Genomic DNA, 19315 nt, shown 5'->3' with positions numbered 1-19315 from the left:
TTTTAGCACAGCTCCGAAACACTGAGAAAGGATTCCTCCTCCACATGTAAACACAGGAGATTTGTCATGTATTAAACAACAATAATGTCAGGGTCAAACAGATTTACAGTATATTTCATGTTGTTTTGTCTTATGAGAAAGGTTGAGGCAGGTTGAGTCTAACGAGAGCTGTTGTAATTAAAAAGACAGAAAGGCTCATATTGTTTCTCTGCTTTTACCTCTTTCCTTCCAGTTTTACAGTAACTTTATCTCCCACCTACTCAGACTCAGACTTTGCCAGTATTGGACCCTAGCTTGGCATTTTATTGGTTAATTTTGTAGATTATGGTGAATTTCAAGTGTGTCACCAATGAAAACCAATTAACTTCTACAAAGATCGATTTGGAGCCAAAGAGAAATTAATTAGCAATATTTTTTGCTAGTGAATTTATCGTTTTAGTAACTTTTTAAAGAAAAAATGCTTCAAGCCCACTGTTTCCAGCTTCTGAAATGTTAAAATTGTTTGGTTTTCATAGTCTTTTTGGACTGTTTGGTCATTTTAAACAGGTCATCTGGTGCTTTTGTAGAGTGTACGGGCATTTTTCTGTATTTTAGACCAACATTTTAAAGAGCCTCTATAACATAACAAACATTTGAGGCAATAATCATCAAACAAATCAGTTGATTCATTCAGTACAGCACAATTTTATGTACTACATCTGCTATCTAAGAACCATCAATCATTTTTCTAATCCTTAATGACTGGTACTGTTGGTCAAAGTGGTGAATCAAATGGTTGAATAATCAATTAATTGACCAACTGACAATGAATTTTATATGATTTTATAACTAGTTATTCTTTTTAAGTTATTTATCAGGGTAAAACATCCAAAAATGGAAAACCAGGAGATTGTCAAATATTACATTTAGCAGCTTTTCCATTACATATGTAAATTTAATGAAAGTAAACATCTGGTTTTGAATGTCACATTTGGTTCTGGGAAATTATGCCAATTTTCTGACATTTTATAGACTAAACTATTTATTGATTCTACAAAAAAAGGAAACAGATTGAATAATTGATACTGAAAATGATAATTAGTTGCAGCCCTACTTCCTCATTTACTTAATATTTCAGCAAATTTCAGAAAACACTAAATTTCAGAGCAAAAACGTGCTACAAACAGAAGTCTGTTGAAATATAAACTGTGTCTATAATGGGAAACTTTGCCTCCAACACATTAGTCTTAAATAGATCAGCAAGTTTTACACACATCCCTCATTTGAATGCTGAAAGTTGTTTCCTTTGCACGCTGCTTCATCATTTTCAGCCTATTTCTCTCTGTAATTTGATCACTGTTTATTAGATAGCAGAGCTGAACTCATTTCTTTGTATGACTCATCCTTACCTCCCTCCTCTCTCCTCCCTCACCTCAACTCCCAACCCAGAACTTGACGGCCCCCCGCAGGTTGAGGTGAAAGATGTGTCGGACTCCTCGGCTCTGGTCAGCTGGTCTGAACCGGTGTCTTCTGTAGACAAAATCTCCATGTCTTATGCACCCACCTCCGACCCTGCAGATGAAACCAGTGCAGACATTTTCCCCCCAGACAAGCAGTACAGCATTGACAGTCTGAAGCCGGACACTGAGTATGAGGTGTCCATTGTGTCCCATAGAGGACCCCATAGCAGTGATGTTTACACCACCACATTCACCACAGGTAAGTTTCATGATAGCAGGAGCTGCAAAAATGTCATTTTATATTTTAATTTATTGTAAAGTTGGATGAATTTGTGACTACAAACATCACACAATGTCAAAAAGTTGCGGTAAATATTAAATACTGAAGGTTGAAGTCTAGTCTAGTGTCTCATAAAATAACTAAACCCATGAATGAGTCTATAAGATATTAAAAAAATACTTAAATGGGTGACATATTCATTGATTACTATGAAAACACACACACACTATCCTGCTGCTGGAAATGTGTATCAGTCCTCTGCTGAAAATAGTCCCTGATATATAAACTTTTTACTTCTTTTTGAGTAACATTTACTAAAACATTCTTATGTTCAGATGTTTTAGTAAATAATTAAGCCCTTTAAAAGAACTTAACTATATATTTGGGACTCGTTTTTTGAAGATTTATGCTCTCAGAAGGAATGATTGGTCACAGACAGGAAAGGGAAGTTGGAAAGTGTTCATGGGACTTGTTGGGAATAAACAAAATATATTAAGAGTAACGCCAACCTGGTGCAGAAAATGCTATTATGTGAACATATCTTCCATATATTTGGTGGTTTTTGGGGATATGCACATATTTTATATACTGTAGGCACTTTTTCATATGTTTGCATCGTATTACGTCTAATAATAGTCCAAAGTAATGACTCAAAGCTTCAATGTATTTTTTATGAATCTGAAGTTTGTGGTCTCCATTTTAAAGATGCTTAAAATAAAAAAAAGTAGCCTGAGTAATGTTTTCTTTTCTATAATGATTATAATTTTCTGTACTGCAGCCCTGGACGCCCCTAAGGACCTGCAGGCCATTTCCCAAACAGACAGCAGCATCACTCTTGAGTGGAGAAACAGTGAAGCCGATGTTGGCAGCTATCGAGTGAAATACAGCCCCATCTCCGGAGCCGCTCACGGTGAGGAAGTGTTCCCAAGAGGACCGGGAGACACGACACAAGCAACTATCACCGGTAAGGGTCAAAGACATTTATTTATCAAATGTGACAACACTCAACTTCCAGACTTTCTTTGCATTTCTCAGGGCCAGGTGGTAAATTTTCCTTCTCCTTCTTCCATCTCTCTTGAATTATGGCAGGGCTAAAACCAGGGACGGAGTACGGGATCGGAGTGACCGCCGTGAAGAACGAAAGAGAGAGTCTCCCCGCTACGACCAACGCAGCAACTGGTGAGAGACAGTGCTGCACAGCTGTCCAAACAATGTCCTTCACACCTCTTTATAGATACAGTCAAGACAGTCAAGTTATGCTGATACAAATTGGGTGATATAAGTGATTTATGTTTAGTATTATTTGAATAGTATTTAATTACACCAAAAGTCACGGGTAGGCATCCTTTTATTAGCATGGTCGTCGTCTTGGGAACAGCCTTCCTGAAGACCTGAGGGCAGCAAAGAGTGTTTATATGTTTAAAAGCTTTTAAATCTGGCTTTTAATACATCTTTATTTTATTTACTCATCTGTCTTTTATTCTATGTTTTTAGCCTGTTTTACTCCTTTTTATTCTATTTTTATTTCCTGAATGTTTTCCTCTTCGTAAACCCACCTTTTATGTCGGGTTTTTATTATTTTATTTTCTTCCCCACCTCACATTTCTGGTTTTACCCACTTTATTTTATAGTGACTTTATTTTATTAATCTTTTATTAGCTTTTTTATGTAGGTATTCTGAATTTTGACATTTTTATCCTACTTCTGGTGTTTCCTCACTGCAGATTCATGAGCGTTATAACAGCGTTTCCTCACTTCTATATAAAGCACTTTGTGTTACATTACTATATATGAAAAGTGCTACAGAAATAAAGTCTGATTTATTAATTGATTTATATTGAGCATTTTTTTCATGCATGACTCTTCTGTTACCGCAGACCTCGATCCTCCCAGAGATTTCCAGCAAGTGGAGTCCACAGAGACCTCCATCACCTTGAGGTGGCAGAAACCTCGAGCCAAGGTGACCGGCTACAGGCTGGTGTACGTCTCCAAAGACGGCCAGGTGGAGGAGGAGGAGATCCCAGCTGGGGCGACGAGCTACGTCATACCCAACCTGATTCCAGGAATGAGCTACGGCCTCAGCTTGACCTCAGAGAGGGGTCACAGGAGGAGCAAGCCTGTCACTCTAACTACATCCACAGGTGGGTAGGGAGCGATTTTTGCCTCGATTTCATCTCTGAATAAATATAACAGACGCTTTCAGAGGGAGATCAGAAGGGATTTGTCATTTAAAATATACTGTTAACAGTTTTCTTAAAGATGAAAAGGAAAGTTGCTTTTTTTCGGGTTAATTGACGATATTCTTCATCGTAAGTCTTACAGTTTTACGGTTTTTCAGCTAACAAACACAACAGAAAATAAGATACACCTTACACTTACAAATAATGTTGTCTTCATTTGTGCCTTTTTGTTTTTCTTGTAGCCTCTTTCACGTTTTATTTATCTGACTCAGACGACCGTGAGCTAACGACTCCCGCAGGCTCGGAGGACAATGTCATTAGCTTTGCGTATTTAGACCCCTCCGAGTCTCCGTTCTCTGGGACGGAGCCTCAGGATGAGCTGGGAACGCTGACTATCTCAGGCGCCACACCTGACGGATTTAAGCTCTCGTGGGAACTAAAGACTCACGCTGTCTATGATAGTTTTGCAGTAGAGTATAAAGACACTCGGCATTTGCAGGAGGTGAGAGAGGTCCAACTTCCTGGAAATGCCACGGGCTCTAAAATCCAAGGCCTGAAGGCATCAACAGAATATCAATTAAAGCTTTATGGGATAACCGGTAGCCAGAGATCTGCGCTACTTGAAGCTGTTGCAGTCACAGGTATAAGCTTCTCTTATAGACTGAATCAGTGGACATGATGTAGAGATTTGCATGCTTAGTAGTTTACTCATTGAGACTTCCCAGTAATCATCGTTTGCAGAACGTTTGGCATGGTGCAATATGATGATGAACCCAACAGAAATATACAGCATTATTTCAGAAAACATCATCCTACATTTCACCTGCCAAGGCTTCATTACTGTGGCAAAATGTTGCTTTTAAAAACCTCAAATGCAGGAAGAAATAATGTAATGCTGCAATGAGAACAACATCCTTCCTGAGCCACGAATATCTTCAGATACAGTTGGTTTGGGAGCACTGCATGTCCTCGATTTCTTCACACATTTGAATTTTTAAAAGCAACCATTTTGCTCTCTTGAAAGCCTGCGCCACTAATTCCATCCTCATTATTCATCGTCTTCAATCCCATTCGTACAATTAAGTGATTCTCTCGCAGCTGGAGAAAATTATAGCACACGTCACTCGCATGTCAGACAAATTACTCGACAGACGTCTTGTAGGACAGCAGGAAGTAAATGGCTGTGCATGGCTTCACCATCCATTTGAAGATGGCTGTGTACTTCCACTATGTGGGCTACTCAGAACCTTCAAAAAATTAATGGCATTGACTCAAGTGTCATTAATTCGTTTGCTGTTTCGCATAAATGGTCAGTGAATCTCTGATGTTTGATGATGTAACACAAAAACAAAGATTGTGAATCCAGTTTAAAGGCAAGAGACAATGATGAAATCTTCACTGGAATAAGGTAGACCAGTTTGTGAAGAATTGTTTTTTAATCTGAATTATAATTTTCCCAGTTTCTTTATTTAACCCAGTTTCTCCTTTACAGGTTATTTTGTTCCACACATCAGCAGAGGCAGTAACAAATGCATTCTTTAACTTGCTTTTATTCACTATAGCACCCAAGCCTACCTCTCCAGATGTACTTTCGCTGAGCATCAAAGATGCCCCAACAACCGCACAGTCTGCTTCGGATATTGGAGCAGTTCAAACCCCAGATCCCCTCCGTCCTCTAAGCACAGAGGCTCCGTCCTCCTCTGATACTGACATGATGAGCTCTGGGGCTGAGCCTGAAAGCTCAACCCTGGATGTTTTGGGAAACCTCACAGTCTCAAATGTTACCACCAGTAGCGTAAGCCTGGTTTGGTCGGCACCTGACGGGGCGTTTGATAGCTTTTTCGTGGAGCTCAGTTCTCCGTCAGGGGTGACACAAACTCATGTGACCACATTACCAGGAAGTGTGAGGAAGGCTGAAATAGAGGGCTTGTCCCCCTCGACAAGCTATGATATTATAATACAAGGGCTGGTGGAAGAAAAGAGATCTTTACCTCTCAGAGGTTATGCTACTACAGGTACATGGAGCAAATATTTTCCTTTTGTAGGCATTCATCACATCCTGTCTTCATCGCATCCATTTATTTATACTCTAAATATTTCAGGCTGGCTGCATTGTATATTTTTTTTCCCACAGATGGATGTTATTTTATTTGAAGATGTTTTCTTTCATCCCATATTTTCCTTTGCTTAATCTCATATTCATGATGGAGTATTTGGAGCACAAAAAATCAGAGATTTTGATACTAAGGTTGGAATATTATGAGAAAAAGTCTGAATATTTTGAGATTAAACTATACTATTTGAGATTTTTTTTTTTTGAGAAAATAAAAACAAGTCCTATGAATGTTTACAAAAATGTTTTCAAAATGAATCACAACTTTACATGAATAACTAAATATCTATAAACATTTTGACAGCTAAGTCATAATATCTCAACAAATATATCATGATTGGGTAAATTGGGTGTTCCTAATAGTCCATATTTAATGTTTAACTTTCAAAAGACACTTTCCAAACACACAAGTATCCAGTTTATTACAACATAAGACAAGGGAAAGCAGTAAATCTTCACATTTGAGAAGCAATACACAAATATTTGTCACTTTTACTTGAAAAATGTCAAATGTCAAAATATGTTTATCCAAATAGTTCAATGACAAATCATTTCAGCTCTAATAGACTCAGTCTGCTTTGCACCTGGTGTTCTAAGGGACCGTCTCCCACAGTACAGGATGCTCCACACTGAAAATCAAAGTAAACAATTGTCCACTTTGTGTGAACAATAAGCCACATAGCGTTTGTGTTTGTTTGTTTTAGTCCTCAAGGATGAAGACTAAAGTGGTTGTTTGGCAAATGCTCATATTGTTAACCTCCAGAGCTCTGTCACAATGCAGCGTAAACACTAAACGCTGTCTCATCATCCAGAGACCGGCCCAGCAGGTGGAGATGTCGCTGTGTCTCAACTTTTAATCCTTTTCTGATGTCATGAACTTTTGCTGAGCTGTTTGGAGGAAACGGAGTCTTCTAGTGCTGTTTCAAAACACATCCAGTTATGGACCAGTTTCATTTCATTTCAGCATCCTAAAATCTATAATAACAACATGCTTATTGTTGAAAGCTATAAGATCATCCACATCCCTTATATGACACATAAAAGCTGACGGACTACTATAATAAGAGTATTATAAAATCTTGTAATATGACTTTATTCTTTAAATATTACAACTTTATGTCATCTAATTCTCAAAATATTTGAATTGTTCTCTCTTCTTCTTCTCTACTGACTTTTTTTCTTGTGCATTTTTGACCTCACCCTTTAATCTCAAAATCCTTTTTGCCCCAAATACTCCATCATACTCGCTGCAATGAGTAATGTGCCTTGAAAAGTTATGTGAGAGTAATTTGTGTAATCCATCTTGCCATTCAGTTGACCCCACTCTGATCTGTCTATCTACCAGAGGAGCTGAAGCCCATGGTGGTGAACCTCACCATCTCTGACAATACATGGGACGGCTTCACTGCGTCCTGGATCCCCTCGGGTGGGGAATTTGACAGCTTTGTCATTGAGGTAACAAACATGGAGAATATCGCAGAGAGCCAGAACCTCTCTCTGTCCGGAGACGCTCTCAGCCTGGGCATCTCCGGGCTGAATCCCAACACCAGCTACATGGTTGGCCTTTATGGGATGTATCGGGGCTCCTTCCTTGAGCCCGTGTACACTGAAGCCACCACAGGTACCCGAAACTGGCAGCGTTCTGTCCTCTAACTCTTTTCCTGTCTTTCTTTCCTTGATTTTTTTCTATTTCAGTCGGTATCTGCAGCACACACAGACACATACTAGACCCTCTGATGGCCCGCTCACAGTGGAGCGTCCACACCTCGCTGCATGAACCGAGACCAACATAATAACCTCATTTCTGTTTGTCATCACTGTCCAACACTCGCAGTGGCCACGGTGCACTGTATCGCTTCATCTTAACCAACATCCCTTTTTTTTTTTTTTTTACCACTCCTTTACCCTCCAGCCACTGTTTCTGTCCAGCTGAGAGAGGGCAGGGTGTGATGGGCTCCTGTGCCACATCAGTGAGCCAAGCAAACGCACCTCAAATGTTCATCCTTACCCCCCCAACTGCTGCCTCCATCCCAGTTACCGAAGTGCATGAAGCCCCTCCTCCCTCCTCCTCCTCCTCCTCCCCCTCTACCATACCCTGCATCGTGGTGAGATTTGACGCTGATGTGCTGCAATGATCGCAAAAGCAAACCAATAACTTTCACCCTTCCCCCCCACCCCACCCGTCACACAGTGACAGCGTGACCATCTCATTTCATCCCATCAACCCTCATTCGGTGTGCAATTGATTAACCTTGAAGGATCATTTGCCCATGGATGTGTAAGCGCTCGCAGTGTGTGTGAATGACACTGAGATAGTTTAGATTTGTCGATTCTGATAAAGTTGATCACAGTATGTCAAAGTAAATATCCTCATTTCCTTTTGAACTGCTAGGTGGCAAATGATTAAATCTTCTTGCCCTTATCAAGGTAAAATGCTAATAATTTAATCTGAGGTTAACAATAACGCCACCACTGTTTTTACATCTGAATGGTGCCTAAATTGTCTGCTGCATGTTTGCATGCAACTGACTGAGGACTGACATCGCATGTAAAAACATGTTTTTGCAAAGTTAATTCTCTCTTTGGCATTCATTCCTATTCTGCTTTGGTTTGTTCGGATAATTCTGCAGGATTTATTCTGTCTGCAATGATAACAGATCAAATGCATGTTTCAGTCTTTCACCACATGGCTAAGAGAGACACTGTTACCTCTTTTGCTCTCTTTTGCCCACATTTTCACATTTAAATCAACACTTTATTCACGTAAACCTGCAGGCCAGTCTTCTCAGCTATTTACCCTGAAGGCTTTTGTGTCATTACCCTTGGTGTTATATGTTTGTCCATCTTATTATACATTTTTTAAAGGGGACATATCATGCCTTTTGTGATTTTCCGTTATTTTTATACCTTTATGATCACGGATGTATACGTTAAACATGGTAAAAGGTCCAAAACCTGAGGTTAGCGTATGTAACCTTCCTCTTTGTGAAGATGTTAGATCTTTCACACATGAAATAGCCTTTCGTTTTGTAATATTTGTTGCAGAGGTCGTTCCGTGTGTTGTTCACCTTTGTCCACTCGCGTATTTCGGATTTGATTTCAATCTCGAACGTATACAGATGTACTCGGGAACTCTATATTTTGAGTAGAGAAGGAGAAAAAGAAGTGAAATCCTCCTATTACTGTTTATGTCTGTAGCCAATCAGAAGAGAGTGGGCTCATCTGGAGGGGGGCCTTAAAGAGACAGGAGCTAAAACGGCTTGTTTCAGACAGAGGCTGAACTGAGGGGCTGCTTAAAGGACCAGTATAAGATAAATAAATCATACAAAGAGATTCCAGTGAAATGTGCATTATATGTCCCTTTTAAGAAAAGCAATAGGCCCATTTGGTTTAAAATTCAAGCTGCTCAGTTAATTTTGGTGGAGGATTCTCTATGTGCATGTACTTAATCTTTTATTGCCAGACAACAATTCAGAAATTGCAAGTTGGTGGCGGTGAGTGTCCGGTAACTCTACTTTTTATATGCTACATTAAACCAAGCAGCTATCAATTATATATTACTTATATCTGTTAGACATATCTGTCCTTCTAACTGGTGTTGGTAAAAATCTAATATTGGTTTTTCTCTTTAGTGAATCAGCCAGTGGTTGGCAAACTATATGTCACAAACTTAACGTCAGAGAGCTTTACAATCTACTGGAACGGCACTGAAGGAGAGTTTGATGGTTTTATCCTGGAGATTATTGATTCTGATTGGCTGATGGAGCCAAAGGAATATAACATATCCCACAATGAAATGTCCCATGACATCACAGGGCTCAGGCCCAGCACTGACTATATAGCCTACCTCTATGGGACATTCAAGGGATCTCGAACAAATGCTGTCAGTATTGTGGCATCTACAGGTATTTTGATTTTATGTGTATTTATCATTAGTCTTACTAGTGTCCTTTAGTGTCATATGTTTTTAACTTTTAAATATTACTCAGTTATTATCAGCACTTCAAAGTTGACTTGGGCCTTATGGACCTTTTGCATACACTGGATTTTTAAAAACAGACAAATACATGCTTTCTATTTCAATAAATGAATATATACTATATTTTTCTCTCCCCCTGTAGCTAAAGAGCCTGATTTGTCCAGGCTAGTTGTTTCTAACATTACCTCAGACAGATTCTCTCTGTCGTGGCGGACAGGAGAGAACGCATTTGATACCTTTATAGTAGAAGTCAGAGAGTCTGCTTTGCCCTCGCAGGCAATGGGGCGTGCTCTGCCAGGAGACGTGCGCTCCACAGTCATGGCCGGGCTCAAAGCGAGCACAAGCTACAACATAAAGCTGTACGCCAGCGCTGGTGGCCAGAACTCAAAGCCGCTATTTGCTGTAGCTACAACAGGTATCTCATTACATGCATTTCTTGATACTGCATGTACCAACCACATTGTGACTCTTACCAGTTCCCAGCGCAACATAACTGAAAAGCCGTGTTCTTTTTCTTATTCAGAGGATGTCCCACAGTTGGGGCCCATAGCTGCTTCATCTGTGAGCCCACATAACCTCAGCTTGTCCTGGAGCACAGTATCGGGCCATTTTGATGGTTTTGTTGTCCGGGTCAGCGACTCTGAGCAGCTGTCTGATACGCTGGAGTTCAGACTGCCTGGTGAAGTCCGTAACATTACGGTCTCTAACCTGATGGATTCCACAGGCTATGAAATTGAACTGTATGGTATTTCTCATGGGCGCCACACTCCCACTGTGTTAGCCCATGCCGTCACAGGTACTACGTATTTTACTCATATCTTAAACTCTTATCGCTTGCAGTTGGAAATGGAAACAGTTAAGTCTTAGGCCTGGGATCAAGAGCAAATTTGACACGCATCATTCATCATTGTTGTAATTCAGTTTTTTGGTGCATGAAGCTATTTCGGTTTGCGGAGTCTGAACATGTTTTAATAAGGCGTTGAAGCAGCTAGGTCTGGCTAGTTGTCCTTTAACCTAACGAAACGTTTTGAATTGGAAATCAACCCAATCTTTTGTCTCAAAAAGCTGATAGAAGTTTGTGATATTATGATTCGTTATGTGCCACACTATTTCTTGCATTTCTTTGTTTTTTTCTTAAAATGTGAAACTATTCCTTAAGATGCAGTACCAGTAATGACCACTAGATGATGGCTGTGTTGAGTTGTATTCAACAAGTGCAGAAGGCTCTTAAATTAAGCATGAATAATATTTTTTTCTAGATAAAGTTACAGTCTCGGGAGATAGGAAAACTTTTTTAACTTAACTCAGTAGTCTCACTCGATTACATTCATGAGATGGTTGCCTGTTTCTTCTCAGCTAATTTATTTCATTGCCAACCCATTTTTAGATCCAACCAGCAAAACCAAACCAAAGCCTCTAAATGCCTTTTAAAAACCCCTGGCAAGATGGATTAGTGAGGTTGTACTCATTTTTCCACTGTCTGTGTGATGGAAGCACATTAAGTAATATGATGCGTGCCAAATTTTCCTTTTAATGTTTTGGCCTTTTAAAATTGTTTGAGATATTCAGATTAGAAGTTCTCTTTTTTTTTAAACACCTGATATCTGATTATTTTCCTTTTGCCTCTTTAAAACTTGGTACCTCACAGGAAGATGATTTGCTTTTGCAACCATTGCACACATTATCCTCCTAATTGAATCTTGTCCTCCCTCCCACGTTTGTTCCCTCTCTGAAAAAAAAAAAAATCAATCCCACTCCCCTCCAGCTCCATTGCCTAAAGTGGAAAACTTGACCATTTCCAACATAACCCCCTACGGCTTCCGTGTGTCGTGGGTGGTGAAGCAGCAGCTGCAGCAGCCGGAGGAATTAGCCCCCTCTAGTGGTGGCTTCAACCAATTTCACATAGTGGTGACAGACTCCGGCTGGCTGCTGGAGCCTCAGGAGTTCACTGTGGCAGGAAACCAAAGTCACCTGGACATCTGGGGCCTCATCACCGGCATAGGCTATGAGGTCAGGCTGACCGGGGTATCAGAGTCAGGGCTTCTCTCTCGGCCTCTGACTACAGTGGCTGTGACAGGTATCACTCACAGTGCACTGCAAGGCCCCCTCGTCTTACTAAAAAGTGCAATTCCTCATTTTGTTGTGTGTATTTGATCCTTAAACTTTATGATCCAACTCTGAAGTTTCACCATCACAACCTGGCAGACCTATAAAAGACACACTAACCTGATATTCATTCTTTTTGTTTCATAATTGAAAGATATCTTTAACAAATTTAACTTGAGCATTGATGTATTTTGGTTCATACCATGTTTTGAAGGTGAGGCTTCAGCTCAGTACTGTTACCTAACCCTAACTCAGATTTTTTTTAACATAACTCTTTTTCCAGAATGATCTCACTTTTCCTTTTGTTTTAAGCATCCAGTCTGTTTCTCTTGGTATGCAGCTTCATCACAGGGAGGAAGAGGAATGTGTGGAGCTCCCGTCTGTTTCTTCTCCGTTCCAAAAAATATGAACAAGCATATATGTTTGTCTTCATATTTTAAAGTGTGTTTTCCCCTCAGATTTCTGATATGCGACAAGCAGATGTCAGTGGACATGATATGATTATCGTATCATGTCTCTGAATAGCTTTTTAACTCACTTTTACCATGCTGCTTTTGCTTTCTTTGTTGGTTGATAAATCAGGCAAAAAAAAAAAAAAAGCTCCAGCGGATGGATACAAACAACCGAATAAAACTAAATTATCAGAAGTGGGAAAACACTGATAAATCAACAGACATTCTTAGCATGAAATGTCAGTTGATTTAACTTCTAATTTCTTTTATTTCATTATCTTTGAATGCACTGAATGCATCACTGCCTTGAGGACGCATGGGGATCTCGTCTCAGCCTCCGACAAATCCTCCGAACAGATCCGTCAGAGCCTTTTTTTTTAGGGAATGTCGACTTGTTAACTGACATAAATAAACATCTACAAAAAGCATCTTGTCTTTTTAATTCTCCCAACTAAAGCCTTTGTGGCCCGTCCACTGTGTTTTCACTGATTTACACTAACGGAGCATGGCAGATCAGAGGTGGTGGACAAAAAGGCCTTCAGGCTGGAACATAACCCTGTCTGCCACCTGGAAACCTTCTTGTCTGATTCGCTGACTTCTTCCACACTGATGCCTTGTCGTCGTCTCTCAGAAGCTGGTGAATATTTCTGGGAAAACAACAAACCTACTGCAACGTTATGTTTCCTTTCTAACCAGAGGCTGAGCCGGAGGTGGAGCATCTCTTTGTCTCGGATACCACAGCCGACAGTTTCCGTCTATCGTGGACGGCTGATGAAGATATGTTTGACAGATTTGTGATCAAAATAAGAGACAGTAAAAGGTTAGCCCATCCTCGGGAACACAACGTCCGCGGTGACGACCGAACCATGGTTTTAACTGGACTCATGGGTGGCACTGAATATGAAATCGAGCTTTATGGTGTCACGTTGGACCGACGCTCCCAACCTATTACTGGGGTTGCTCAGACAGGTATATGAACAACACTGCAAAGTGTTTAGTTTTATACTAACTACTTTAACCTCGTAAGTTTTGGGTGTGACGTCTGCTGTCAGAGAACTGGACACACAGTCCCACTAATCATCTTTATTCCTCTGGTTTAAGGCTTAACTCCATGTCTGTCTGTTGTGGAAAATGGTCATTCGGGAAATACCAAGGTTTATTGAAATATTTCCTTCACTTTAATTCACCTTCTTTTTTCCTGCTTTCCTGTCTGCGCGTCTCCATTTGCACTTCACTAGGCCTGTCGACTCCAAGAGGACTGCACTTCTCTGAAGTGACTGACTCCTCAGCTGTAGTTCACTGGTCCCTGGCGAGCTCCCCAGTGGATAGCTACCGCATCACCTATGTGCTATTTGAAGGAGGTAAGGGTCAATCAGAATGGTTTACTTTTTTGGCATTTTTGGCTTTTTATTTGACAGTTAGACAGCGTAGAGAGACAGAAACAAGGGAAGAGAGAAGGGTGTGACAGGCATCAAAGGTCCACTAGCTGTGAATTGAACTGTAGAAGTTGCCTTTACATTGTATTTGTCTCAACCACTAAGCCAGCAGGACACACCAGAGATAATTAGTTAACTAATTGCTACAATTCGCTGCAGGTTTACATTTTATTTTCAAGATGGATTTACATTTGAAATTAGAAACAGTTTTGTTTAGTTTGTAATTTTTTAGACGTTTAAATGAGTGTTTTCAAGCTCCAAGATGGCAGACTGAAATATAAACTACTGTTGGATGGATTGCCATGACATTTTGCACATACATACATTCATAGAGATCATTCATGGAGTTATTCCCTGACCTTTCCTCTAGTGACACTATGAGGTTGACCTCTGTTGTTTGTTACTGAAGACTTCAAATACAATCATGTGATGTGTAGTTAGATGTTCAGTTTGTGGTGTTGTTAGTGCAGAACTTATATTTTCTTTTCTCTCCTCTACAGGAACCCCGATGACAGTGACTGTGGATGGCGACGTGTTAGAGGCTGTGCTACCCAACATGCTGCCTGGCAAGTTGTACCAGGTGACGGTCAGCTCCGTGAAGGGTCTGGAGGAGAGTGATCCCAGCACAGACACTATAACCACAGGTTGGCTTTCGTCCTTTCTTACATCACTCATAACGTCAGCGCCACTCCTAACTCAGAGTGACACTGAAGTCAGTTCATATTAAACTGAATACATTTCTCTTGAGACTGTTCATGTTTGTGCCCTTCAGCTTTGGACAGACCTCAGGGTCTGACTGCAGTTAACGTCACCGACACCACCGCTCTGTTGCTGTGGCAACCGTCTGTGGCCACTGTTGACGGCTATGTGATTACTTACAGCGCTGAATCAGGTGAGACTGTTTATTGTGTTTTAGTAGTTTTTGCTATTTAAGTTAATGTTTATCTCCATTATTACTTAGTAAAGGCAGAATGTTTAAAGGTTGGGAGAATAGTACTCAAATTTTCACTTACCCGGTTAAATAAAGGATATACTCTACTTAGTATTAGTCAATCTGTAGAAGTGACGTTTCTAGTAGTCGCATTGCTTATTTAATAAATTATTTAGGTGTATATGGCTAAAAAAATGCTTTACTGTGTGGTCTATTATGTTATTTGATCAGTTGATGTGTGTATTCCCTGCCTTGCAGTTTCCCCAGTGGTGGAGCATGTTTCTGGGAACACAGTGGAGTTCGAGATGGGCTCCCTGGTTCCAGGAACTCATTACACAGTGGGAGTACATGCGATGAAAGAAGCTCAGAAGAGCGCCTCTGCTGCAACTGAATTCACCACTGGTTAGTCTTGAAAAGATAACTTGTTGAGATCATGACTCAAAGCTAAATGTTTCCTAGTTACACAACATTTTAATGAGTGGGGTTGCGTTTTATTTACAGATGTGGACCCTCCTAGAGATCTGACAGCTATTAACATTCAAACTGAAAGTGCAACGCTCACATGGAAACCTCCACAGGCTGCCGTCACTGGTTACACACTCACCTTCTCCTCTGCTGATGGTACAATCAGGGTACGTACAGTTGCATCATCAGTTTAATCATCAGTTAAATTATTGGGTCATGGGATGGATAGATAGATAGAGAGATAGAGAGAGAGATAGATAGATAGAGGGGGAATTCATATATCCAGTAGCTCATACAAATAAAATAAATAAGAACAAATAATATATACAAATGCCTAAAAAAGTAAAATATGTAAGAACATTATGTTAGCTCGCCCAAAAAAGTGTTGGTTTTGTTTCTTTAAGCCAAAATAGCTCAGATTGTATACTCAACATTACTGAAGACTATTTTTCAAATCATGCCAAAAAACTTTGGATGGATTTCCTAACTCCGAGGAAGTCATTGTTTTCATTTGACATAAACATGGAAGGAAAATCTATTATACAATGTACCTGGTGCATTCGAGGACACCTCAAAGATGTGGAGATCATTCAAAGAAAGAAAAAATGACCAAATTAACATTATGTTACTTGTATATGTTCAGTTTGTTGGCATTGTTTGTCTTATAGGTTTGATTTTCTGACATAATTCAACACCTTTTGGGCATAAATTGTCTCATAAACTGACCATTTATACAGTAAGAGACAACTAGCAAATGATTAATGAATATACAAATTATCCTATGATGGGTTATCCATCTCTGGCTTGCTTCAAGACTTTTTCTAGTTGTTTTTCACACTTGAGTGAATTGAATAGAAATCCCATCTGTTTTCTTCTGACTTTTTCATCACAAAGAAGCTCTGTTTATATCTGTTTTTGTGTTTTGGGGATTTTATCCAACTTGTATTTATTTTTATTTTCATTTTCACTTTTGTTAATTTTACCCTTGATCTTTATAATTATTCATAAAATGGGAGCAGCATGTGTGCGTTCCGCTTGGGTGCTCACCCTCAAAAACACAAAAAGTGGCTTTGATGGTGTGCCACCTTTTTCCACTGTTGAATCCTCATAGTAATATCATATTTAATTGGAATTCATAGTCCCTGTAAAGCACTTTGGTCAACATAGACTGACCTAACTCAACCCGTAGCTATAAAAATTAACAGTATTTCATTAAAAAACTGGTTAGCAGTAGTTAAAGAGTTTGAACATTTTATAGTTAAATCCTCTGTGATGTTCCTTCTCTTTGTAAATGTTTTTTGTGTGTATATATATATATATATATGTGTATGTTTGTGATTTCAGGAGGTGGTTCTAAGCCCGACAGCCTCCTCTTATAACATGGCTCAGCTAACTGGCTCCACAGAGTACAATGTCAGACTGCAAGCCAACGCTGGAGCCCAGAGGAGTCGTCACATTACCACCGTCTTCACTACCAGTAAGGATGATTATACACCTACACACGACTACAGCCAGCATAATGCAGCTAGATTTACAGAGTCTTTCTCAGCAGTAAAAGATCTCATGATTTGGATTGCGCAACGGTCCAGATGCATTTCGTCAAATTCCTTTCACTTAATCTGATATTCCAGTCAGATCACCTGTGCTTATTTTTCATCTGTCTGAGCTGCTCTCAATGGAAAAAAAGTTATTTTTCCTTTCTTTCATTTTTTAAAAGCTTCTTTCCGAGGTTCTTACTCTCACTCGTGATACTGTACACTGTCTTATACGATGCATTTTTTAAATATAACAAGAAAGATGAAAATAAAGCAGTTGTGTCTGAGAGATAATGGTCTCAAAGTTGATGTCTTTTTAATATGTGCTTCTAGTCGGACAGCTGTACAGACACCCGAAGGACTGTGCTCAGATTTTATTGAATGGAGAGACGGCCTCCGGTCTGCACCAGATCTATGTGGGAGGAGAGGAGAGTCAACCCATCCAGGTTTACTGTGACATGACTACAGACGGCGGAGGATGGATGGTGAGAAAAACCTGACCTGCTGAAATCTAATTAAAAACAGTTTAGAGAACACAATGAGTCACATTTAACTGGGTATTATCATGCAAATTATGTAACGGCTGCATTTTGCTAATGAAAGTCACCCCCGCAGTTACTTTGGTGTTGTGTGTTATGATAATTGTGAAGCTATTGTGACACACGAACACTCATGAAAGCCAGTTCTCCTCAGGTCCTCCTGAGACGCCAGAATGGAAAGCTGGATTTCTACAGGAACTGGAAGAACTACACCGCTGGCTTCGGTAACATGAATGATGAGTTCTGGCTGGGTAAGATCATTCATCAATGAGCCTCGTTCACTTCGACTCTGTCTTTACCTCTCTCAGTCACCTCACAATTCACACATATTAACCCTCCTGTTTTATAGGACTCTCCAACCTCCATAAGATCACATCTTCTGGACATTATGAGATGCGAGTGGACTTAAGGGATCAAGGGGAATCAGTCTACGCCCAGTATGACAAGTTCACGATTGCAGAGCCAAGAACACGCTATAAAATGTACATAGGAGGATACAGTGGAACAGCAGGTAGGCATCATGTCTGTATGCTGAATATGAAGCTACAGACAGCAGCTGGGTAGCTAAGCTAGCTTTAAGACTGGAAAAACCTTGCCTAGCAACACTAACACAGTTATATTTGATTTGTATTACTGTCAGATCTCTATTTGCACTCTTAAATCCCTGCTAAAGACCCTTACTTATCTAATTATGTAATTATCTTTTTTAATTTCTCTGTTTAGCATGTCGGTCAACACCTGTTGTTTTTTAAATGCGTTCTATAAATAAATTGTGAATTGACTTTTATGAGGGAGATTTATGTGCCAAACTATTTCTTGGCTGGACGCAGTCACTTCCTGGAGTCTTGACGTCAGCATGAGGTTACCAAGCAACCAAGGGATGGATTAAACAAACCAATGATGATGTGTTATTTGGTGTTAGAGGTGCTGGTAGTTGGATTTTGTGAGCTGTTTCCACTCTTTTATCTAAAATAAGCTCTTGTATGTAGCTTCACACATCATTGCATAGACAGCAGAGTCAATCCTCTCATCTAAATCTGGGCAAGGATGTAAATAAACAGATTTCTGAAAATGTCCTATAAGAAAAGCCCCATGTGGTCAGGTTACTCTACTGTAATATGAATAATAAACCCATTTATCACCCTTTCTAATCTATTAATCTCCTCCAGGTGACTCCATGACTTACCACCAGGGTCGGCCATTCTCCACCTATGACAATGATAATGATATTGCTGTCACCAACTGCGCCTTGTCCTACAAAGGTGCCTTTTGGTATAAAAACTGTCATCGTGTCAACCTCATGGGGAAATATGGCGACACCAGCCACAGTAAGGTAAGTACAGTGTGTGCGGATATTTCATTAAATATCAGATTACTCCATTCTCATCCAGGGAGAGATTACTGCGTGTGTTTTGAGTGTCTCACCATTAGAGCCTTTCCCCCCCCTCGTAATTTGTATTCTGTTTTTCCACAGGGGATCAACTGGTTCCACTGGAAAGGCCACGAACATTCAATTGAATTCGCAGAGATGAAGATTAGGCCAGCCAACTTCAGAAATTTCGAGAGCAGAAAAAAACGATCATAGACTTGTGAACCCCCCCTTTTTCCTCACATACACCTCATCTCCACCCACACCCCCACCCCCCAAGCCTCGTCAGCTGTCATGAACTTCTACGATCCCTCAACCTGAAACTCAATCTCTAAAAATAAGACGTAAAACCACACTGAATGTAGTCCAACCGGCTGTCAGAAGCGAATGTGGTAACGTTACACCAAAGAATAAAAAAATTAGCCACTTTAGCGTACCTGTCCCAATTTGGCACTCGTGTATGTGTGATTACATTTGTGTATCCCCACATT

At 40.0% G+C, this 19315-nt stretch overlaps 1 protein-coding gene across 3 annotated transcripts in view; it reads left to right on the top strand.

The window, feature by feature from the left end:
* tnca (tenascin Ca) overlaps positions 1–19095 on the top strand; it is a 34584-nt gene extending 15489 nt beyond the window's left edge. Inside the window, exons 7-27 of one of the 3 annotated variants that reach the window (XM_053339948.1) lie at positions 1429–1698; positions 2498–2683; positions 2809–2898; positions 3597–3860; positions 7358–7633; positions 9645–9917; positions 10134–10406; positions 10515–10787; positions 11757–12068; positions 13246–13518; positions 13788–13910; positions 14486–14629; positions 14758–14877; positions 15175–15318; positions 15418–15548; positions 16726–16858; positions 17250–17401; positions 17610–17706; positions 17805–17966; positions 18625–18788; positions 18930–19095. In XM_053339948.1, coding sequence (XP_053195923.1) covers positions 1429–1698; positions 2498–2683; positions 2809–2898; positions 3597–3860; positions 7358–7633; positions 9645–9917; positions 10134–10406; positions 10515–10787; positions 11757–12068; positions 13246–13518; positions 13788–13910; positions 14486–14629; positions 14758–14877; positions 15175–15318; positions 15418–15548; positions 16726–16858; positions 17250–17401; positions 17610–17706; positions 17805–17966; positions 18625–18788; positions 18930–19040 — 3971 coding nt within the window. In that variant the 3' untranslated portion in view covers positions 19041–19095. The remainder of the gene's footprint in view (positions 1–1428; positions 1699–2497; positions 2684–2808; positions 2899–3596; positions 3861–7357; positions 7634–9644; positions 9918–10133; positions 10407–10514; positions 10788–11756; positions 12069–13245; positions 13519–13787; positions 13911–14485; positions 14630–14757; positions 14878–15174; positions 15319–15417; positions 15549–16725; positions 16859–17249; positions 17402–17609; positions 17707–17804; positions 17967–18624; positions 18789–18929) is intronic. The other 2 variants (XM_053339946.1, XM_053339947.1) reach the window with 2 other exon arrangements.
* Positions 19096–19315: the final 220 nt, after the last annotated feature.

This window comes from Scomber japonicus, chromosome 19, assembly GCF_027409825.1.
Source record: "Scomber japonicus isolate fScoJap1 chromosome 19, fScoJap1.pri, whole genome shotgun sequence".
Classification (NCBI taxonomy): Eukaryota; Metazoa; Chordata; class Actinopteri; order Scombriformes; family Scombridae; genus Scomber; species Scomber japonicus.
The sequence above is the reverse complement of the archived record's forward strand: the minus strand, read 5'-3'. Positions and strand labels throughout refer to the sequence as shown.